Source organism: Anomaloglossus baeobatrachus, chromosome 10, assembly GCF_048569485.1.
Source record: "Anomaloglossus baeobatrachus isolate aAnoBae1 chromosome 10, aAnoBae1.hap1, whole genome shotgun sequence".
NCBI classification, from domain to species: domain Eukaryota; kingdom Metazoa; phylum Chordata; class Amphibia; order Anura; family Aromobatidae; genus Anomaloglossus; species Anomaloglossus baeobatrachus.
Genome location: NC_134362.1, coordinates 209,347,300 through 209,369,688, shown reverse-complemented (window position 1 = coordinate 209,369,688; position 22,389 = coordinate 209,347,300). Strand labels below are relative to the sequence as shown.

At 44.2% G+C, this 22,389-nt stretch overlaps 1 protein-coding gene across 2 annotated transcripts in view; it reads right to left on the bottom strand.

The window, feature by feature from the left end:
* CA5A (carbonic anhydrase 5A) overlaps positions 1–21,713 on the bottom strand; it is a 37,233-nt gene extending 15,520 nt beyond the window's left edge. The window contains exon 1 of one of the 2 annotated variants that reach the window (XM_075325296.1): positions 21,411–21,713. In XM_075325296.1, the coding sequence (XP_075181411.1) occupies positions 21,411–21,588 (178 nt within the window). In that variant the 5' untranslated portion in view covers positions 21,589–21,713. Of the gene's footprint in view, positions 1–6,483; positions 6,717–21,410 lie in introns of those variants that run through there. The other variant, XM_075325298.1, reaches the window with a different exon arrangement.
* Between the last annotated feature and the right edge of the window lie 676 nt (positions 21,714–22,389).

The window sequence follows — 22,389 nt, the reverse complement described above, 5'->3', positions numbered from 1 at the left end:
GCGATATATCCGCGATCATTGTATAATGTGAGCGATGCTATATATCCGCGATCATTGTATAATGTGAGCGATGCTATATATTCGCGATCATTGTATAGCGCGAGGGAGACAATGCGATATATTCGCGATCATTGTATAACGCGAGGGAGACAATGCGATATATCCGCGATCATTGTATAATGTGAGGGAGACAATGCGATATATCCGCGATCATTGTATAACGCGAGGGAGACAATGCGATATATCCGCGATCATTGTATAATGTGAGGGAGACAATGCGATATATCCGCGATCATTGTATAACGTGAGGGAGACAATGCGATATATCCGCGATCATTGTATAACGCGAGGGAGACAATGCGATATATCCGCGATCATTGTATAACGTGAGGGAGACAATGCGATATATCCGCGATCATTGTATAACGCGAGGGAGACAATGCGATATATCCGCGATCATTGTATAGCACGAGGGAGACAATGCGATATATCCGCGATCATTGTATAGCACGAGGGAGACAATGCGATATATCCGCGATCATTGTATAGCACGAGGGAGACAATGCGATATATCCGCGATCATTTTATAACGCGAGGGAGACAATGTGATATATCCGCGATCATTGTATAACGCGAGGGAGACAATGCGATATATCCGCGATCATTGTATAATGCGAGGGAGATGATGTGATATATCCGCGATCATTGTATAACGCGAGGGAGACAATGCGATATATCCGCGATCATTGTATAACGTGAGGGAGACAATGTGATATATCCGCGATCATTGTATAACGCGAGGGAGACAATGTGATATATCCGCGATCATTGTATAACGCGAGGGAGATGATGTGATATATCCGCGATCATTGTATAGCGCGAGGGAGACGATGTGATATATCCGCGATCATTGTATAACGCGAGGGAGACAATGCGATATATCCGCGATCATTGTATAACGTGAGGGAGATGATGCGATATATCCGCGATCATTGTATAACGTGAGGGAGACAATGTGATATATCCGCGATCATTGTATAACGTGAGGGAGACGATGCGATATATCCGCGATCATTGTATAACGTGAGGGAGATGATGCGATATATCCGCGATCATTGTATAACGTGAGGGAGATGATGCGATATATCCGCGATCATTGTATAACGTGAGGGAGACAATGTGATATATCCGCGATCATTGTATAACGCGAGGGAGACAATGCGATATATCCGCGATCATTGTATAACGCGAGGGAGACAATGCGATATATCCGCGATCATTGTATAACGCGAGGGAGACAATGTGATATATCCGCGATCATTGTATAACGCGAGGGAGACAATGCGATATATCCGCGATCATTGTATAACGCGAGGGAGACAATGCGATATATCCGCGATCATTGTATAACGCGAGGGAGACAATGTGATATATCCGCGATCATTGTATAACGCGAGGGAGACAATGCGATATATCCGCGATCATTGTATAATGCGAGGGAGACAATGCGATATATCCGCGATCATTGTATAACGCGAGGGAGACAATGCGATATATCCGCGATCATTGTATAACGCGAGGGAGACAATGTGATATATCCGCGATCATTGTATAACGCGAGGGAGACAATGCGATATATCCGCGATCATTGTATAACGCGAGGGAGACAATGTGATATATCCGCGATCATTGTATAACGCGAGGGAGACAATGTGATATATCCGCGATCATTGTATAACGCGAGGGAGACAATGCGATATATCCGCGATCATTGTATAGTGCGAGGGAGACAATGCGATATATCCGCGATCATTGTATAATGCGAGGGAGACAATGCGATATATCCGCGATCATTGTATAACGCGAGGGAGACAATGTGATATATCCACGATCATTGTATAACGCGAGGGAGACAATGCGATATATCCGCGATCATTGTATAACGCGAGGGAGACAATGCGATATATCCGCGATGATTGTATAACGCGAGGGAGACAATGTGATATATCCGCGATCATTGTATAGCGCGAGGGAGACAATGCGATGTATCCGCGATCATTGTATAACGCGAGGGAGACAATGCGATATATCCGCGATCATTGTATAATGTGAGTGAGACAATGCGATATATCCGCGATCATTGTATAATGTGAGTGAGGTCCCTGTCACCTTATTATGGCTGAAGACAACTCCACACCCAGAAGAGGCAGAAATGTGGGTGAGAGGTAAGTGCAGGTCAATTACATTTTATGGGGTTTACATTTTTCTGGTTTTCGCAATGTTTGCACAATCGTAGTTTTGTTTTTGCGGTGGTGACAATAAATTACACCCGACACTCCCAACAGAGGAAGCCTCAAAGGAAGACACTGCTGAGAATCTGCTACAGTGTGACAGTCTGTAGATACAATGTAACACTGCCTGTAGATGCTGCAGATCAGTGATGCATTGTTACAGTGTGATACGGCCTGTAGATACATTGTATCACTGATCTATAGCTACAATGTGACACCGCCTGTAGATTCAATGTATCACTGATCTGTAGCTACAATGTGACACTGATCTGTAGATACAATGTGACACTGATCTGTAGACACAATGTGACACTGCCTGTAGATACATTGTATCACTGATCTGTAGATACAATGTGACACTGCCTGTAGATACAATGTGACACTGATCTGTAGATACATTGTATCACTGATCTATAGATACAATGTGACACTGATCTGTAGATACAATGTGACACTGATCTGTAGATACAATGTGACACTGATCTGTAGATACAATGTGACACTGATCTGTAAATACATTGTATCACCGATCTATAGATACAATGTGACACTGATCTGTAGACACAATGTGACACTGATCTGTAGATACAATGTGACACTGATCTGTAGATACAATGTGACACCGCTTATAGATACAATGTGACACTGATCTGTAGACACAATGTGACACCGATCTGTAGATACAATGTGACACTGATCTGTAGATACAATGTGACACTGATCTGTAGACACAATGTGACACTGATCTGTAGACACAATGTGACACTGATCTGTAGACACAATGTGACACTGATCTGTAGATACAATGTGACACTGATCTGTAGATACAATGTGACACTGATCTGTAGACACAATGTGACACTGATCTGTAGATACAATGTGACACCGCTTATAGATACAATGTGACACTGATCTGTAGACACAATGTGACACTGATCTGTAGATACAATGTGACACTGATCTGTAGACACAATGTGACACTGATCTGTAGATACAATGTGACACCGCTTATAGATACAATGTGACACTGATCTGTAGATACAATGTGACACTGATCTGTAGATACAATGTGACACTGATCTGTAGACACAATGTGACACTGATCTGTAGATACAATGTGACACCGCTTATAGATACAATGTGACACTGATCTGTAGACACAATGTGACACTGATCTGTAGATACAATGTGACACTGATCTGTAGATACAATGTGACACTGATCTGTAGATACAATGTGACACCGCTTATAGATACAATGTGACACTGCCTGTAGATACAATGTGACACTGATCTGTAGATACAATGTGACACTGATCTGTAGATACAATGTGACACTGATCTGTAGATACAATGTGACACCGCTTATAGATACAATGTGACACTGATCTGTAGACACAATGTGACACCGATCTGTAGATACAATGTGACACTGATCTGTAGATACAATGTGACACTGATCTGTAGATACAATGTGACACTGATCTGTAGATACAATGTGACACTGATCTGTAGATACAATGTGACACTGATCTGTAGATACAATGTGACACTGATCTGTAGATACAATGTGACACTGATCTGTAGATACAAGGTGACACTGATCTGTAGATATAATGTGACACTGATCTGTAGATACAAGGTGACACCGCTTATAGATACAATGTGACACTGATCTATAGATACATTGTATCTACAGACGGTGTCACATTGTATCGCTGATCTGCAGTGTGATTGATCGCTCAGATGTTGTAAAACTGTTCAGTGCCTCAAACGTTTTTCACAACATGTAATAACACGAAAATGTTGCAATATTTCTCCTTTTTAGCGGCAGCGACATCACCGAGTGCAGCCGAGAAATTCATCATAAACTTATGCAAAAAATAAAAAGTGGCGTAAGTGATAGAAGTGTCTGGAAGAAGCTTCTTATGTGAGCGCTGCGCAGCTGAAAGACGAGACAAAGTCATCCGCAGGATCAGGGGCCGGCACAATGCGTTACTGACCGGTGAATATCCTGTTTACACCGGAGACAACAGTAAACGCTGCGCACAGAGCGACCGGTCATACATCGCTCTCAGCAGAACCAGTCCTGTTTACACAAGATGATGCGCTGCCGACAACGACAATTGGAGAAAAAAAATCACCCAATTTAGGAGCATTTTTCTTGTTCACCCTGTATATGATGCAGCTCCGGCCGGCCCTTCATCATGCCTGGGGTGTAATGTGCCGGTCTGGGCGAGTCGGGGTCTTCACGTGTCACATCTTTTCCAGGCCTCTGCTTGCGGTCAGTGAACAGAAGCATTCCTGTTTACATCCATACCTCCTGATCTGGTGCTCACAGCTTTTTACAATGGCGGCGATGATCCTGGGCTGATACATTGTGTCCGTGCAGAGGAGAATCTGTGCAGGGGCCACTACTTAGGTCACGGCTCCTGACAGGACGTTCGCTGGGCGCCATCACTACGTCGCAGCGCACGACAAGTGAACGGGGTCCTGTGGTGCAAAATATCCGACGCACATGGACGTTTTCCCACTTGCTTGTCTCAGCCATATGGTGACGCCGTTCACATTGTCGCAGCAACACCCAGCAAACGTTACCCACAGGACCAGTGTCACGGTGCGGCCCCGGACTTATGCGGTTAGCGTTATATACAGACACTTCAGCTTCATAAATGATAAACCCCCCTCAATAGCTGGTTTCATTACAAGCTCACTGACGGACCCTCAGTTTCCTCATTCTGCAGTATAGCCGGTATAGAAATAATAATAATAATAATAAATGAATAGAAGGAAAACACAGCAAAATGTGTCTGGAAACCTAATTGCAAAAATTATTTTTATCCCCAAATACATTCATTTATGCAAAAAAAAAAAAAGGATTCAATCCGAACGAGCTCACTGACGGACCCTCAGTTTCCTCATTCAAAGTATAGACGGTATAGAAGGAAAACACAGCAAAATGTGTCAGGAAACCTAATTGCAAAAATTATTTTTAGCCCCAAATACATTCATTTATGCAAAAAAAAAAGGATTCAATCCGAACGAGCTCACTGACGGACCCTCAGTTTCCTCATTCACAGTATAGATGGTATAGAAGGAAAACACAGCAAAATGTGTCTGGAAACCTAATTGCAAAAATTATTTTTAGCCCCAAATACATTCATTTATGCAAAAAAAAAGGATTCAATCAGAACGAGCTCACTGATGGACCCTCAGTTTCCTCATTCTGCAGTATAGACGGTATAGAAGAAAAACACAGCAAAATGTGTCAGGAAACCTAATTGCAAAAAATATTTTTAGCCCCAAATACATTCATTTATGCAAAAAAAAAGGGGGAAAACTGACTCCAGCGATCCCCAGCACCCTGTCCCCAGCACCCTGTCCCCCGCACCCTGTCCCCAGCACCCTGTCCCCAGCACCCTGTCCCCAGCACCCTGTCCCCAGCTCCCTGTCCCCAGCACCCTGTCCCCAGCACCCTGTCCCCAGCACCCTGTCCCCAGCACCCTGTCCCCAGCTCCCTGTCCCCAGCTCCCTGTCCCCAGCACCCTGTCCCCAGCTCCCTGTCCCCAGCACCCTGTCCCCAGCACCCTGTCCCCAGCACCCTGTCCCCAGCTCCCTGTCCCCAGCTCCCTGTCCCCAGCACCCTGTCCCCAGCACCCTGTCCCCAGCACCCTGTCCCCAGCACCCTGTCCCCCGCACCCTGTCCCCCGCACCCTGTCCCCAGCACCCTGTCCCCAGCTCCCTGTCCCCAGCTCCCTGTCCCCAGCTCCCTGTCCCCAGCACCCTGTCCCCAGCTCCCTGTCCCCAGCACCCTGTCCCCAGCACCCTGTCCCCAGCTCCCTGTCCCCAGCTCCCTGTCCCCAGCACCCTGTCCCCAGCACCCTGTCCCCAGCTCCCTGTCCCCAGCTCCCTGTCCCCAGCTCCCTGTCCCCAGCACCCTGTCCCCAGCACCCTGTCCCCAGCACCCTGTCCCCCGCACCCTGTCCCCAGCACCCTGTCCCCAGCACCCTGTCCCCAGCACCCTGTCCCCAGCACCCTGTCCCCAGCTCCCTGTCCCCAGCACCCTGTCCCCAGCACCCTGTCCCCAGCTCCCTGTCCCCAGCACCCTGTCCCCAGCACCCTGTCCCCAGCACCCTGTCCCCAGCACCCTGTCCCCACCCTGCAGCCCCAGACCCGGCGCAGCTGTCACTCACACTCCACATTTCTCAGCTTGTAGGAGCAGGCGGAGATGTTGCACTCCCTGGAGGGCACCTGTCCGGGGCTCCTCAGTCTGGGGGCCCTTCCCGTCCAGCCAGGGGCCAGCAGCTGTGTGAGGAGCCTCCTGCAGCCGCGAGTCGCCATTGTCACCCGCCCGCGGGACACTGGAGCCGCAGAGCTGTCAGCAAACACAAAAAACAACAACACCTGAGACCCCGCCCACTAGACCGTACGCCACACCCAGCAACACAGCACAAGCCCCCACCCCTTCTCTCAGCCAATCACAGTCGTGGAACAGATGAGCCGTATGGAACGCACACGTCCGGTGTAAAGAGCTGACTAGCCAATCAGCGCAGGAGATAAACCTCCTCCCCCTCACGTGATGCATAAGTCACGTGTGCGGCGGTGCCGCAATGCATTACTGGGAGTAGTCACTGGAAATCAGGGTTTATCCCATTTATTGCGTGTTTAGTGGTCAGACACTTTCTTGTTCTCGTCTAGAATATGGGAATCTCTTATAAATGTGTTATTGAGACGGAGCATTGCTATATTTAGGGCATGGGCATGATTGCAGCAAAAAAAAATCTCAATTTTTTACCTCGTTTTTGCAAAACTTGGAGCAGTGTGTGAACACAAGCTTACGGTTTCAGCTCTGCAAGGCCATGATGTGTCTCAGAGCCTCGTAAATCATCGTCTCACAAACCGGGCGCTTTTCTGGGCTATTGAAAGTGGTTTTACCCCAGATTTGTGACGTTGTACCAAAATATGCAAAAATGCACCCCCAAACCTTAGACCTCAAAGACCCAGAGAACGTGGGACACAATTTACAATCAGGTTGTTGTAGGGACTGGGCCAGAAACATCTGCGCTTCAGGAATCGCTCCTTTTCTGGGGTTTTGTGACTCTGAAGAGTCTTTTTTTCCCACTTTTTAGTATATTTTTCCTCTAATGTTTTTTGAGCTTTTTTTTTCCTGGCATTTTACAGATTATTTTTTTTTAATCCATAAAAATGACATTAAAAAAATATTCCGTCCTTTTCTTTTCAGCATTTTCTCAACGCATTTATTGACATTTTCTGCCCAAATTAAGCGCATGAGAAGGAGAAGGAGGAATCGTCTCCCCGGCCTCATATCCAAACTGACGGGTCCGTAATCACAGAGACCACCGTATAAAGGGTGAACACCTCATATCAAACGTGTCAAGAGAAAATAAAACGAGATAGAAAAAACATGAAAAATCTCCGAGGAGCTGCGGAGTCATCACATATTAGTCTGTGATCGGTTCCCAAACATCAAAAGTCCAGATCACAGACCTATAGAACTACACTGGAAAAGGACACAGTGTGAACAGACACTTATGGACTGCAAATAACTCATGATTCTAGGAAAAGCCCTTTACCCATTCAGACTTCATAAAAACTGTTTAAAATCTTTGAATTTTTTTGTATTTAGTGCACTGACAAACACAGACAGAAAGGGCCCCTGTGCAAGAACAATATATGGCCCCTGTGCAAGAACAATATATGGGCCCTGTGCAAGAACAATATATGGGCCCTGTGCAAGAACAATATATGGGCCCTGTGCAAGAGCAATATATGGCCCCCTGTGCAAGAACAATATATGGCCCTGTGCAAGAACAATATATGGACCCTGTGCAAGAGCAATATATGGCCCCTGTGCAAGAACAATATATGGGCTCCTGTGCAAGAACAATATATGTCCCCTGTGCAAGAACAATATATGGACCCTGTGCAAGAACAATATATGGCCCCTGTGCAAGAACAATATATGGCCCCTGTGCAAGAACAATATATGGGCCCTGTGCAAGAACAATATATGGGCCCTGTGCAAGAACAATATATGGGCCCTGTGCAAGAACAATATATGGGCCCTGTGCAAGAACAATATATGGGCCCTGTGCAAGAACAATATATGGCCCCTGTGCAAGAACAATATATGGGCCCTGTGCAAGAACAATATATGGGCCCTGTGCAAGAACAATATATGGCCCCTGTGCAAGAACAATATATGGCCCCTGTGCAAGAACAATATATGGCCCCTGTGCAAGAACAATATATGGGCCCTGTGCAAGAACAATATATGGGCCCTGTGCAAGAACAATATATGGCCCCTGTGCAAGAACAATATATGGGCCCTGTGCAAGAACAATATATGGGCCCCTGTGCAAGAACAATATATGGCCCCTGTGCAAGAACAATATATGGGCCCTGTGCAAGAACAATATATGGGCCCTGTGCAAGAACAATATATGGGCCCTGTGCAAGAACAATATATGGGCCCTGTGCAAGAACAATATATGGGCCCTGTGCAAGAACAATATATGGGCCCTGTGCAAGAACAATATATGGGCCCCTGTGCAAGAACAATATATGGCCCCTGTGCAAGAACAATATATGGCCCTGTGCAAGAACAATATATGGGCCCTGTGCAAGAACAATATATGGGCCCCTGTGCAAGAACAATATATGGCCCCTGTGCAAGAACAATATATGGCCACTGTGCAAGAACAATATATGGCCCCTGTGCAAGAACAATATATGGCCCCTGTGCAAGAACAATATATGGCCCCTGTGCAAGAACAATATATGGCCCCTGTGCAAGATCAATATATGGGCCCTGTGCAAGAACAATATATGGACCCCTGTGCAAGAACAATATATGGCCCTGTGCAAGAACAATATATGGGCCCCTGTGCAAGAGCAATATATGGCCCCTGTGCAAGAGCAATATATGGGCCCCTGTGCAAGAACAATATATGGGCCCCTGTGCAAGAACAATATATGGGCCCCTGTGCAAGAACAATATATGGCCCTGTGCAAGAACAATATATGGGCCCTGTGCAAGAACAATATATGGGCCCCTGTGCAAGAACAATATATGGCCCCTGTGCAAGAACAATATATGACCCCTGTGCAAGAACAATATATGGGCCCTGTGCAAGAACAATATATGGGCCCTGTGCAAGAACAATATATGGGCCCTGTGCAAGAGCAATATATGGCCCCCTGTGCAAGAACAATATATGGCCCTGTGCAAGAACAATATATGGACCCTGTGCAAGAGCAATATATGGCCCCTGTGCAAGAACAATATATGGGCTCCTGTGCAAGAACAATATATGTCCCCTGTGCAAGAACAATATATGGACCCTGTGCAAGAACAATATATGGCCCCTGTGCAAGAACAATATATGGCCCCTGTGCAAGAACAATATATGGGCCCTGTGCAAGAACAATATATGGGCCCTGTGCAAGAACAATATATGGGCCCTGTGCAAGAACAATATATGGGCCCTGTGCAAGAACAATATATGGGCCCTGTGCAAGAACAATATATGGCCCCTGTGCAAGAACAATATATGGCCCTGTGCAAGAACAATATATGGGCCCTGTGCAAGAACAATATATGGGCCCTGTGCAAGAACAATATATGGCCCCTGTGCAAGAACAATATATGGCCCCTGTGCAAGAACAATATATGGCCCCTGTGCAAGAACAATATATGGGCCCTGTGCAAGAACAATATATGGGCCCTGTGCAAGAACAATATATGGCCCCTGTGCAAGAACAATATATGGGCCCTGTGCAAGAACAATATATGGGCCCCTGTGCAAGAACAATATATGGCCCCTGTGCAAGAACAATATATGGGCCCTGTGCAAGAACAATATATGGGCCCTGTGCAAGAACAATATATGGGCCCTGTGCAAGAACAATATATGGGCCCTGTGCAAGAACAATATATGGGCCCTGTGCAAGAACAATATATGGGCCCTGTGCAAGAACAATATATGGGCCCCTGTGCAAGAACAATATATGGCCCCTGTGCAAGAACAATATATGGCCCTGTGCAAGAACAATATATGGGCCCTGTGCAAGAACAATATATGGGCCCCTGTGCAAGAACAATATATGGCCCCTGTGCAAGAACAATATATGGCCACTGTGCAAGAACAATATATGGCCCCTGTGCAAGAACAATATATGGCCCCTGTGCAAGAACAATATATGGCCCCTGTGCAAGAACAATATATGGCCCCTGTGCAAGATCAATATATGGGCCCTGTGCAAGAACAATATATGGACCCCTGTGCAAGAACAATATATGGCCCTGTGCAAGAACAATATATGGGCCCCTGTGCAAGAGCAATATATGGCCCCTGTGCAAGAGCAATATATGGGCCCCTGTGCAAGAACAATATATGGGCCCCTGTGCAAGAACAATATATGGGCCCCTGTGCAAGAACAATATATGGCCCTGTGCAAGAACAATATATGGGCCCTGTGCAAGAACAATATATGGGCCCCTGTGCAAGAACAATATATGGCCCCTGTGCAAGAACAATATATGACCCCTGTGCAAGAACAGTATATGGGCCCTGTGCAAGAACAATATATGGCCCCTGTGCAAGAACAATATATGGCCCTGTGCAAGAACAATATATGGGCCCTGTGCAAGAACAATATATGGGCCCCTGTGCAAGAACAATATATGGCCCCTGTGCAAGAACAATATATGGGCCCTGTGCAAGAACAATATATGGGCCCTGTGCAAGAACAATATATGGGCCCTGTGCAAGAACAATATATGGGCCCTGTGCAAGAACAATATATGGGCCCTGTGCAAGAACAATATATGGGCCCTGTGCAAGAACAATATATGGGCCCCTGTGCAAGAACAATATATGGCCCCTGTGCAAGAACAATATATGGCCCTGTGCAAGAACAATATATGGGCCCTGTGCAAGAACAATATATGGGCCCCTGTGCAAGAACAATATATGGCCCCTGTGCAAGAACAATATATGGCCCTGTGCAAGAACAATATATGGGCCCCTGTGCAAGAGCAATATATGGCCCCTGTGCAAGAGCAATATATGGGCCCCTGTGCAAGAACAATATATGGCCCCTGTGCAAGAACAATATATGACCCCTGTGCAAGAACAGTATATGGGCCCTGTGCAAGAACAATATATGGCCCCTGTGCAAGAACAATATATGGCCCTGTGCAAGAACAATATATGGGCCCTGTGCAAGAACAATATATGGGCCCCTGTGCAAGAACAATATATGGCCCCTGTGCAAGAACAATATATGGGCCCTGTGCAAGAACAATATATGGGCCCTGTGCAAGAACAATATATGGGCCCTGTGCAAGAACAATATATGGGCCCTGTGCAAGAACAATATATGGGCCCTGTGCAAGAACAATATATGGGCCCCTGTGCAAGAACAATATATGGCCCCTGTGCAAGAACAATATATGGCCCTGTGCAAGAACAATATATGGGCCCTGTGCAAGAACAATATATGGGCCCCTGTGCAAGAACAATATATGGCCCCTGTGCAAGAACAATATATGGCCCTGTGCAAGAACAATATATGGGCCCTGTGCAAGAACAATATATGGGCCCCTGTGCAAGAACAATATATGGCCCCTGTGCAAGAACAATATATGGCCACTGTGCAAGAACAATATATGGCCCCTGTGCAAGAACAATATATGGCCCCTGTGCAAGAACAATATATGGCCCCTGTGCAAGAACAATATATGGCCCCTGTGCAAGATCAATATATGGGCCCTGTGCAAGAACAATATATGGACCCCTGTGCAAGAACAATATATGGCCCTGTGCAAGAACAATATATGGGCCCCTGTGCAAGAGCAATATATGGCCCCTGTGCAAGAGCAATATATGGGCCCCTGTGCAAGAACAATATATGGGCCCCTGTGCAAGAACAATATATGGGCCCCTGTGCAAGAACAATATATGGCCCTGTGCAAGAACAATATATGGGCCCCTGTGCAAGAACAATATATGGCCCCTGTGCAAGAACAATATATGACCCCTGTGCAAGAACAGTATATGGGCCCTGTGCAAGAACAATATATGGGCCCCTGTGCAAGAACAATATATGGGCCCCTGTGCAAGAACAGTATATGGGCCCTGTGCAAAAACAATATATGGGCCCCTGTGCAAGAACAATATATGGGCCCTGTGCAAAAACAATATATGGGCCCTGTGCAAGAACAATATATGGGCCCCTGTGCAAGAACAATATATGGGCCCCTGTGCAAGAACAATATATGGTCCCTGTGCAAGAACAATATATGGGCCCCTGTGCAAGAACAATATATGTGCCCTGTGCAAGAACAATATATGGGCAATGTGCAAGAGCAATATATGGCCCCTGTGCAAGAACAATATATGGGCCCTGTGCAAGAACAATATATGGGCCCTGTGCAAGAGCAATATATGGGCCCTGTGCAAGAACAATATATGTCCCCTGTGCAAGAACAATATATGGCCCCTGTGCAAGAGCAATATATGGGCCCTGTGCAAGAACAATATATGGCCCCTGTGCAAAAGCAATATATGTGCCCTGTGCAAGAACAATATATGGCCCCTGTGCAAAAGCAATATATGGGCCCTGTGTAAGAACAATATATGGCCCTGTGCAAGAGCAATATATGGCCCCTGTGCAAGAACAATATATGGGCCCTGTGCAAGAACAATATATGGGCCCTGTGCAAGAACAATATATGGGCCCCTGTGCAAGAACAATATATGGGCCCTGTGCAAGAACAATATATGGGCCCCTGTGCAAGAACAATATATGGGCCCTGTGCAAGAGCAATATATGGGCCCTGTGCAAGAACAATATATGTCCCCTGTGCAAGAACAATATATGGGCCCTGTGCAAGAGCAATATATGGGCCCTGTGCAAGAACAATATATAGGCCCCTGTGCAAGAACAATATATGGGCCCCTGTGCAAGAACAATATATGGGCCCTGTGCAAGACCAATATATGGGCCCTGTGCAAGAACAATATATGGGCCCTGTGCAAGAACAATATATGGGCCCCTGTGCAAGAACAATATATGGGCCCCTGTGCAAGAGCAATATATGGGCCCCTGTGCAAGAGCAATATATGGGCCCTGTGCAAGAGCAATATATGGCCCCTGTGCAAGAACAGTATATGGGCCCCTGTGCAAGAATAATATATGGCCCTGTGTAAGAACAATATATGGGCCCTTTGTAGCCCAAGAACTCATCAAAATGCACAATCCCTTCTGCTTTGGAGGTGGACGTGGCCCCCCTATCTTTTGGCCCCTGTGTGGTCACACAGGTTGCAACAATTATATGTCCGCCCTGATTTAGTGGATATATACACAGCAAAAGTGGCAGCAGTAATAGTCCACCTTTTCCTTACTTTTTTATTGTCTGTTTGTTTTTTTTATAATTGTTGAGAATACAGAATGCTACAACAATTTGTGAAAGGGACTCCCTGTCCACAATAACACGTTGTATCAGTAAAAATAACGAAAAATGTAACATTGTAGAAAACCCCTTCTTGTCCCTGTGAGGAATGCACCGAGCAGCCTCCACCCCCCACCTTTGTTCCATCCAGTACATGATGTTCACCGCGCACCATGAGCTCCAGCAGAAAACATGCCAAGAACTTCAAAAAACCGCACCCAGACCGCACCCAGACCGCGCCGTGCCATCCTGCCCAGGACTGCTGACAAAATCCCAAACCAGGACCTGGGGAGCGGCAGAGGACGAAGCTTCTGTACATAACAGTAATGGAGCATAAAGGGTTAAGTGATGCTTCACACCTACAGATACAATATGTGCCATGTCTGATCTATTAGTAAATAAATCCTTATTACTGCGCTGTTTATGGCAGGTAGTCTGTATTCTGTCCGGAGCAGCAGATACATGTCCTCTATATTACATCTGTATACCGGCTGCGGGAATTCATAAGAAGAAAGCTCAGCCGCCGCCTACACAGGACAGGAGAATATCCAGGCTGCGGCCGCTGTCCATGAACTGCCCCCTAATTCCTGTAAACTCCCTGACCTCATACAAAGAAGACAGAATGTACCTGATAACAGTTATTACACATACAAGGTAATGAAGGAGACAGATCAGAATTGTCCAATACACTGCACACTGACAAAAACCTATTCATTCACACTACTGTGCCCTATATGCAAGATTAATAACTACTATAATACTGCCCCTATGTACAAGAATATAACTACTATAATACTGCCCCTATATACAAGAATATAACTACTATAACACTGCCCCCTATATACAAGAATATAACTACTATAATACTGCCCCTATGTACAAGAATATAACTACTATAATACTGCCCCCTATGTACAAGAATATAACTACTATAATACTGCCCCCTATATACAAGAATATAACTACTATAATACTGCTCCTATGTACAAGAATATAACTACTATAATACTGCTCCTATGTACAGGAATATAACTACTATAATACTGCCCCTATGTACAAGAATATAACTACTATAATACTGCTCCTATGTACAAGAATATAACTACTATAATACTGCCCCCTATATACAAGAATATAACTACTATAATACTGCCCCTATATACAAGAATATAACTACTATAATACTGCCCCTATGTACAAGAATATAACTACTATAATACTGCCCCTATGTACAAGAATATAACTACTATAATACTGCTCCTATGTACAAGAATATAACTACTATAATACTGCCCCTATGTACAAGAATATAACTACTATAATACTGCCCCCTATGTACAGGAATATAACTACTATAATACTGCTCCTATATACAAAAATATAACTACTATAACACTGCCCCCTATATGCAAGAATATAACTACTATAATACTGCCCCCTATATGCAAGAATATAACTACTATAATACTGCCCCTATATAGAAGAATGTAACTACTATAATACTGCCCCTATATACAAGAATATAACTACTATAACACTGCCCCCTATATGCAAGAATATTAACTACTATAATACTGCCCCCTATGTACAAGGATATAACTACTATAATACTGCCCCTATGTACAAGAATATAACTACTATAATACTGCCCCTATATACAAGAACATAATTACTATAATACTGCCCCCTATGTATAGGAATATAACTACTATAATACTGCCCCCTATGTACAAGAATATAACTACTATAATACTGCCCCTATATACAAAAATATAACTACTATAACACTGCCCCCTATATGCAAGAATATAACTACTATAATACTGCCCCTATATACAAGAATATAACTACTATAACACTGCCCCCTATATACAAGAATATAACTACTATAATACTGCCCCTATATACAAGAATATAACTACTATAATACTGCCCCTATATTCAAGAATATAACTACTATAACACTGCCCCCTATATACAAGAATATAACTACTATAATACTGCCCCTATATACAAAAATATAACTACTATAACACTGCCCCCTATATGCAAGAATATAACTACTATAATACTGCCCCTATATACAAGAATATAACTACTATAACACTGCCCCCTATATACAAGAATATAACTACTATAATACTGCCCCCTATATACAAGAATATAACTACTATAACACTGCCCCCTACAGTTAGGTCCAGAAATATTTGGACAGTGACACACGTTTTGTTATTTTAGCTGTTTACAAAAACATGTTCAGAAATACAATTCTATATATAATATGGGCTGAAAGTGCACACTCCCAGCTGCAATATGAGAGTTTTCACATCCAAATCGGAGAAAGGGTTTAGGAATCATAGCTCTGTAATGCATAGCCTCCTCTTTTTAAAGGGATCAAAAGTAATTGGACAAGGGACTCTAAGGGCTGCAATTAACTCTGAAGGCGTCTCCCTCGTTAACCTGTAATCAATGAAGTAGTTAAAAGGTCTGGGGTTGATTACAGGTGTGTGGTTTTGCATTTGGAAGCTGTTGCTGTGACCAGACAACATGCGGTCTAAGGAACTCTCAATTGAGGTGAAGCAGAACATCCTGAGGCTGAAAAAAAAAGAAAAAATCCATCAGAGAGATAGCAGACATGCTTGGAGTAGCAAAATCAACAGTCGGGTACATTCTGAGAAAAAAGGAATTGACTGGTGAGCTTGGGAACTCAAAAAGGCCTGGGCGTCCACGGATGACAACAGTGGTGGATGATCGCCGCATACTTTCTTTGGTGAAGAAGAACCCGTTCACAACATCAACTGAAGTCCAGAACACTCTCAGTGAAGTAGGTGTATCTGTCTCTAAGTCACCAGTAAAGAGAAGACTCCATGAAAGTAAATACAAAGGGTTCACATCTAGATGCAAACCATTCATCAATTCCAAAAATAGACAGGCCAGAGTTACATTTGCTGAAAAACCCCTCATGAAGCCAGCTCAGTTCTGGAAAAGTATTCTATGGACAGATGAGACCAAGATCAACCTGTACCAGAATGATGGGAAGAAAAAAGACTGGAGAAGAAAGGGAACGGCACATGATCCAAGGCACACCACATCCTCTGTAAAACATGGTGGAGGCCACGTGATGGCATGGGCATGCATGGCTTTCAATGGCACTGGGTCACTTGTGTTTATTGATGACATAACAGCAGACAAGAGTAGCCGGATGAATTCTGAAGTGTACCGGGATATACTTTCAGCCCAGATTCAGCCAAATGCTGCAAAGTTGATCGGACGGCGCTTCATAGTACAGATGGACAATGACCCCAAGCATACAGCCAAAGCTACCCAGGAGTTCATGAGTGCAAAAAAGTGGAACATTCTGCAATGGCCAAGTCAATCACCAGATCTTAACCCAATTGAGCATGCATTTCACTTGCTCAAATCCAGACTTAAGACGGAAAGACCCACAAACAAGCAAGACCTGAAGGCTGCGGCTGTAAAGGCCTGGCAAAGCATTAAGAAGAGGAAACCCAGCGTTTGGTGATGTCCATGGGTTCCAGACTTAAGGCAGTGATTGCCTCCAAAGGATTCGCAACAAAATATTGAAAATAAAAATATTTTGTTTGGGTTTGGTTTATTTGTCCAATTACTTTTGACCTCCTAAAATGTGGAGTGTTTGTAAAGAAATGTGACAATTCCTACAATTTCTATCAGATATTTTTGTTCAAACCTTCAAATTAAACGTTACAATCTGCACTTGAATTCTGTTGTAGAGGTTTCATTTCAAATCCAATGTGGTGGCATGCAGAGCCCAACTCGCCAAAATTGTGTCACTGGCCAAAGATTTCTGGACCTAACTGTATATGCAAGAATATAACTACTATAATACTGCCCCTATGTACAGGAATATAACTACTATAATACTGCTCCCTATGTACAAGAATATAACTACTATAATACTGCTCTCTATGTATAAGAATATAACTACTATAATGCTGCCTCCTATATGCAAGAACATAACTACTATAATACTGCCCCTATGTACAAGAATATAACTACTATAATTCTGCCCCCTATGTACAAGAATATAACTACTATAATACTGCCCCCTATATACAAGAATATAACTACTATAATACTGCCCCCTATGTACAAGAATATAACTACTATAATACTGCCCCTATGTACAAGAATATAACTACTATAATACTGCCCCTATATACAGGAATATAACTACTATAATACTGCCCCTATGTACAAGAATATAACTACTATAATACTGCTCCCTATGTACAAGAATATAACTACTATAATACTGCCCCTATGTACAAGAATATAACTACTATAATACTGCCCCTATGTACAAGAATATAACTACTATAATACTGCCCCTATATACAAGAATATAACTACTATAATACTGCTCCCTATATACAAGAATATATCTACTATAATACTGCCCCCTATGTACAAGAATATAACTACTATAATACTGCCCCTATGTACAGGAATATATCTACTATAATACTGCCCCCTATGTACAAGAATATAACTACTATAATACTGCCCCTATGTACAAGAATATAACTACTATAATACTGCCCCTATGTACAAAAATATAACTACTATAATACTGCCCCTATGTACAAGAATATAACTACTATAATACTGCCCCTATGTACAGGAATATATCTACTATAATACTGCCCCCTATATACAAGACTATAACTACTATAATACTGCCCCCTATATACAAGAATATAACTACTATAATACTGCCCCTATGTACAAGAATATAACTGCTATAATACTGCCCCCTATGTACAAGAATATAACTACTATAATACTGCCCCTATGTACAAGAATATAACTACTATAATACAGCTCCTATGTACAAGAATATAACTACTATAATACTGCCCCTATGTACAAGAATATAACTACTATAATACAGCTCCTATGTACAAGAATATAACTACTATAATACTGCCCCTATGTACAAGAATATAACTACTATAATACAGCTCCTATGTACAAGAATATAACTACTATAATACTGCCCCTATGTACAAGAATATAACTACTATAATACTGCCCCCTATGTACAAGAATATAACTACTATAATACTGCCCCTATGTACAAGAATATAACTACTATAATACAGCTCCTATGTACAAGAATATAACTACTATAATACTGCCCCTATGTACAAGAATATAACTACTATAATACTGCCCCTATGTACAGGAATATATCTACTATAATACTGCCCCTATGTACAAGAATATAACTACTATAATACTGCCCCTATGTACAAGAATATAACTACTATAATACAGCTCCTATGTACAAGAATATAACTACTATAATACTGCCCCTATGTACAAGAATATAACTACTATAATACTGCCCCCTATGTACAAGAATATAACTACTATAATACTGCCCCTATGTACAAGAATATAACTACTATAATACAGCTCCTATGTACAAGAATATAACTACTATAATACTGCCCCTATGTACAAGAATATAACTACTATAATACTGCCCCTATGTACAGGAATATATCTACTATAATACTGCCCCTATGTACAGGAATATATCTACTATAATACGGCCCCTATATACAAGACTATAACTACTATAATACTGCCCCCTATATACAAGAATATAACTACTATAATACTGCCCCTATGTACAAGAATATAACTACTATAATACTGCCCCCTTTGGCCTTGATACCTTTATATTAGACTTTCATATTCCTTAGTTTGTTCTTTACAATGTTATTTTTATATTAAAGTGAACATTTAGTAACACAATGATTCCGGAGCCGATGAGTCATAATAACATCTGAAGATGAGTCACCGGGGGACACTGAGCACTTTATTCAGGGAAACTTTCCTATGAGACCTGCGATGTCTTAGAACCTATTTTCCTGTGGTATATATAGGATTCGATGTGATGTGTGATTGGGATAAGTGACCGCGATGCAGAATCCGGGGCATCAGATACTTTCTTGCACCTTCCTGTAGTGCGAAGGCCAAATCTCGGCTGATGCAGGAGCGGAGTATTGCGCTTATGTTTATTTTATAGATCGTGCATAATACGCCAAGACGTGATTGAGATAAGGACGTAACATGCAAAAACAGCAACATCTGTAAGTACTACAGTGCGGCCAGGTCCACAGGAACACCAAATACTGAAATAACTAGAAGTGGTTAGACCTAACTGAATGAGCCGCCATATAGAGCCGCCATATAGGGCCGCCATATAGAGCCGCCATATAGAGTCGCCATATAGAGCCGCCATATAGAGCCGCCATATAGGACCGTAGATATATACCAAGACTCTGGTGCCTGAAGGAGCCCAAAAACAATACTAGACAACTGTTGGATGTTTGCCAAGTGGAGAGTAAGCTGGTAATGGATGTGTAAGAGGCCAGGACCCTCGGTGACTACTCCACCCCACCCACGCGTCAGCCCGCACCTCCCACAAAAGTCGCAGTAAAAGATGTCGTCCAGCAATCGCTGCACTGCACACCGGTGATTCTGTATTGGAGCCATCAACACTGTGTGCCGCCACATGGTGCCACTATACAATACTAGAAATATTTCCTCCTCCATATTACGCACACAACTTATTAGATTGTATGGCGGTGATCAAGAATGACAGCTGAGGTCCCAGCAAGAAAGATGCCCACAATGCAAAAAAAAGAAAGATCCCTCTAAAAATGTAAATGTTCAGACTCAACCAGGGAGATTCTTTTGTGCACTGATAAAAACCATAAAAAAAAAAGCACTGACACCATGACGGAGGGGACTCTGCGTTATCCGGACCCTCCAGTTGTGCCCAGGACAGTCAGATGATTGATTAGCGTTCCGGTTATGGTGAGTATCAGATTTGTGGATTAGTGGATCAGAATTGATCGGTGCATATTTTGCAGTGGTGGCCCCCAGGGTTGCAGTGGTGGCTCCCAGGGTTACAGTCAGTGGGCCCCTGGGTTGCAGTGGTGTTGCCCGGGTTGTAGTCGTGGCCCTTGGGATTGCAGTCAGTGGCCCCCGAGGTTGCAGTGGTGGCACCTGGGATTACAGTGGTGGCCTCCAGAGTTGCAGTCAGTGGCCCCCGCGGTTGCAGTGATGGCTCCCAGGGTTGCAGTCGGTGGCCTCTGGGGTTACAATCAGTGGTTCCCTTGGGTTGCCGTGGTGGCCCCCTGGGTTGCAGTGGTGGCCCCCGGGGTTACAGTGGTGACCTCCGCGGTGTCAGTCGTGGCCCCCGGGTTGCAGTTGTGGCCTCTGGGGTTGCAGTCAGTGGCCCCCGGGGTTGCAGTCAGTGGAACTCGAGGTTGCAGTGGTGGCACCTATGATTGCAGTGGTGGCCTCCAGAGTTGCAGTCAATGGTCCCTGGAGTTGCAATGGTGGCTCCCAGGGTTGCAGTCGGTGGCCCCTGGGCTTGCAGTTGGTGGTCCCCAGGGTTGCAGTGGTAGCCCCTGGGGTTGCAGTGTTGGCCCCCCGGGTTGCAGCGGTGGCCCCAAGTGTTGCAGTGGTGGCCCCGGGGTTGCAGTCAGTGGCCCCTGCTCAGATGTGGCCCCTGCTCAGATGTGGCCCCCGGGGTTGCAGTAATGGAATCCGCTCAGCTGTGGCCCCTGAGATACTCACAGTTTGCATCCTTGTGCTGCAGGGAACACGTGGCCAGGCTGCAGCGTCTGAATTGCGCCCTGTTCTGTGGATGGGAGACGCATTGTGCCAGTTGTTTGCTTAATGTGAGGATGGATCTCGCCCTCATCGCTGCGTCCTGCGCTGGGTCCTCAGATGCCGCAGGAATCGCCCTGGACATGGCCGCGTCTCTATATATACTCACATGCGGAGTCTGTTTGTTTTCAGCGGTTAATATTCCACCCAGGTCTCATCATTGGCTCCAAGTTTCTCTGGGTGTGGAGAGAAGTCACAACATTTCAAGAGGAGCTGGATACAAATGTGAGGGAGATTCTGCTCCTCGCTGCCGAATCTGACTCATCTGCTCCAAGTATGCACAGCCACGGCCAGAAGTGCTGGCACCCCGGAATTGTCCCAGAAAGTGAAGTGCTTCTCCCAGAAAATCATTGCAATTACACATTTTGCTATACATGTTTATTTCCTTTGTGTGTATTGGAACAACACAAAAGGAAACAGAAAAAAAGGATAAAGTGAACATAAATTCACATAAAAACCCAAAAATGGGCTGGAAAAAATGATGGCATCTTTCCAAAATTGTGGGTAAACTACTTTGTTTCCAGGAATGGGCAATATAAAAATCACACCCGAAACCAGAGAAAAATGGGGGAATTTGCCTCAATCTTTACATTGTGTGTCTATGTGTGCCACACAAATCATTGAGAACAGAAAGAAGAGAAGAGAATTGTCTGAGGACTGGAGAACCAAAATTATTGAAAAGTAGCAACAATTTGAAGGTTACACATCCATCTCCAGAGATCTTGATGTTCCATTGTTCACGGTGTACAACATAATTAGGAATTTTACACCCTCTGGCACTGCAGCTAATCTCCCTGGACGTGGACGGTAGAGAGAAACTGATGAAAGGTTGTAACGCAAGAAAGTCCGGATGGTGGATAAGCCCCAGTCAAGATCCAGAGAAATT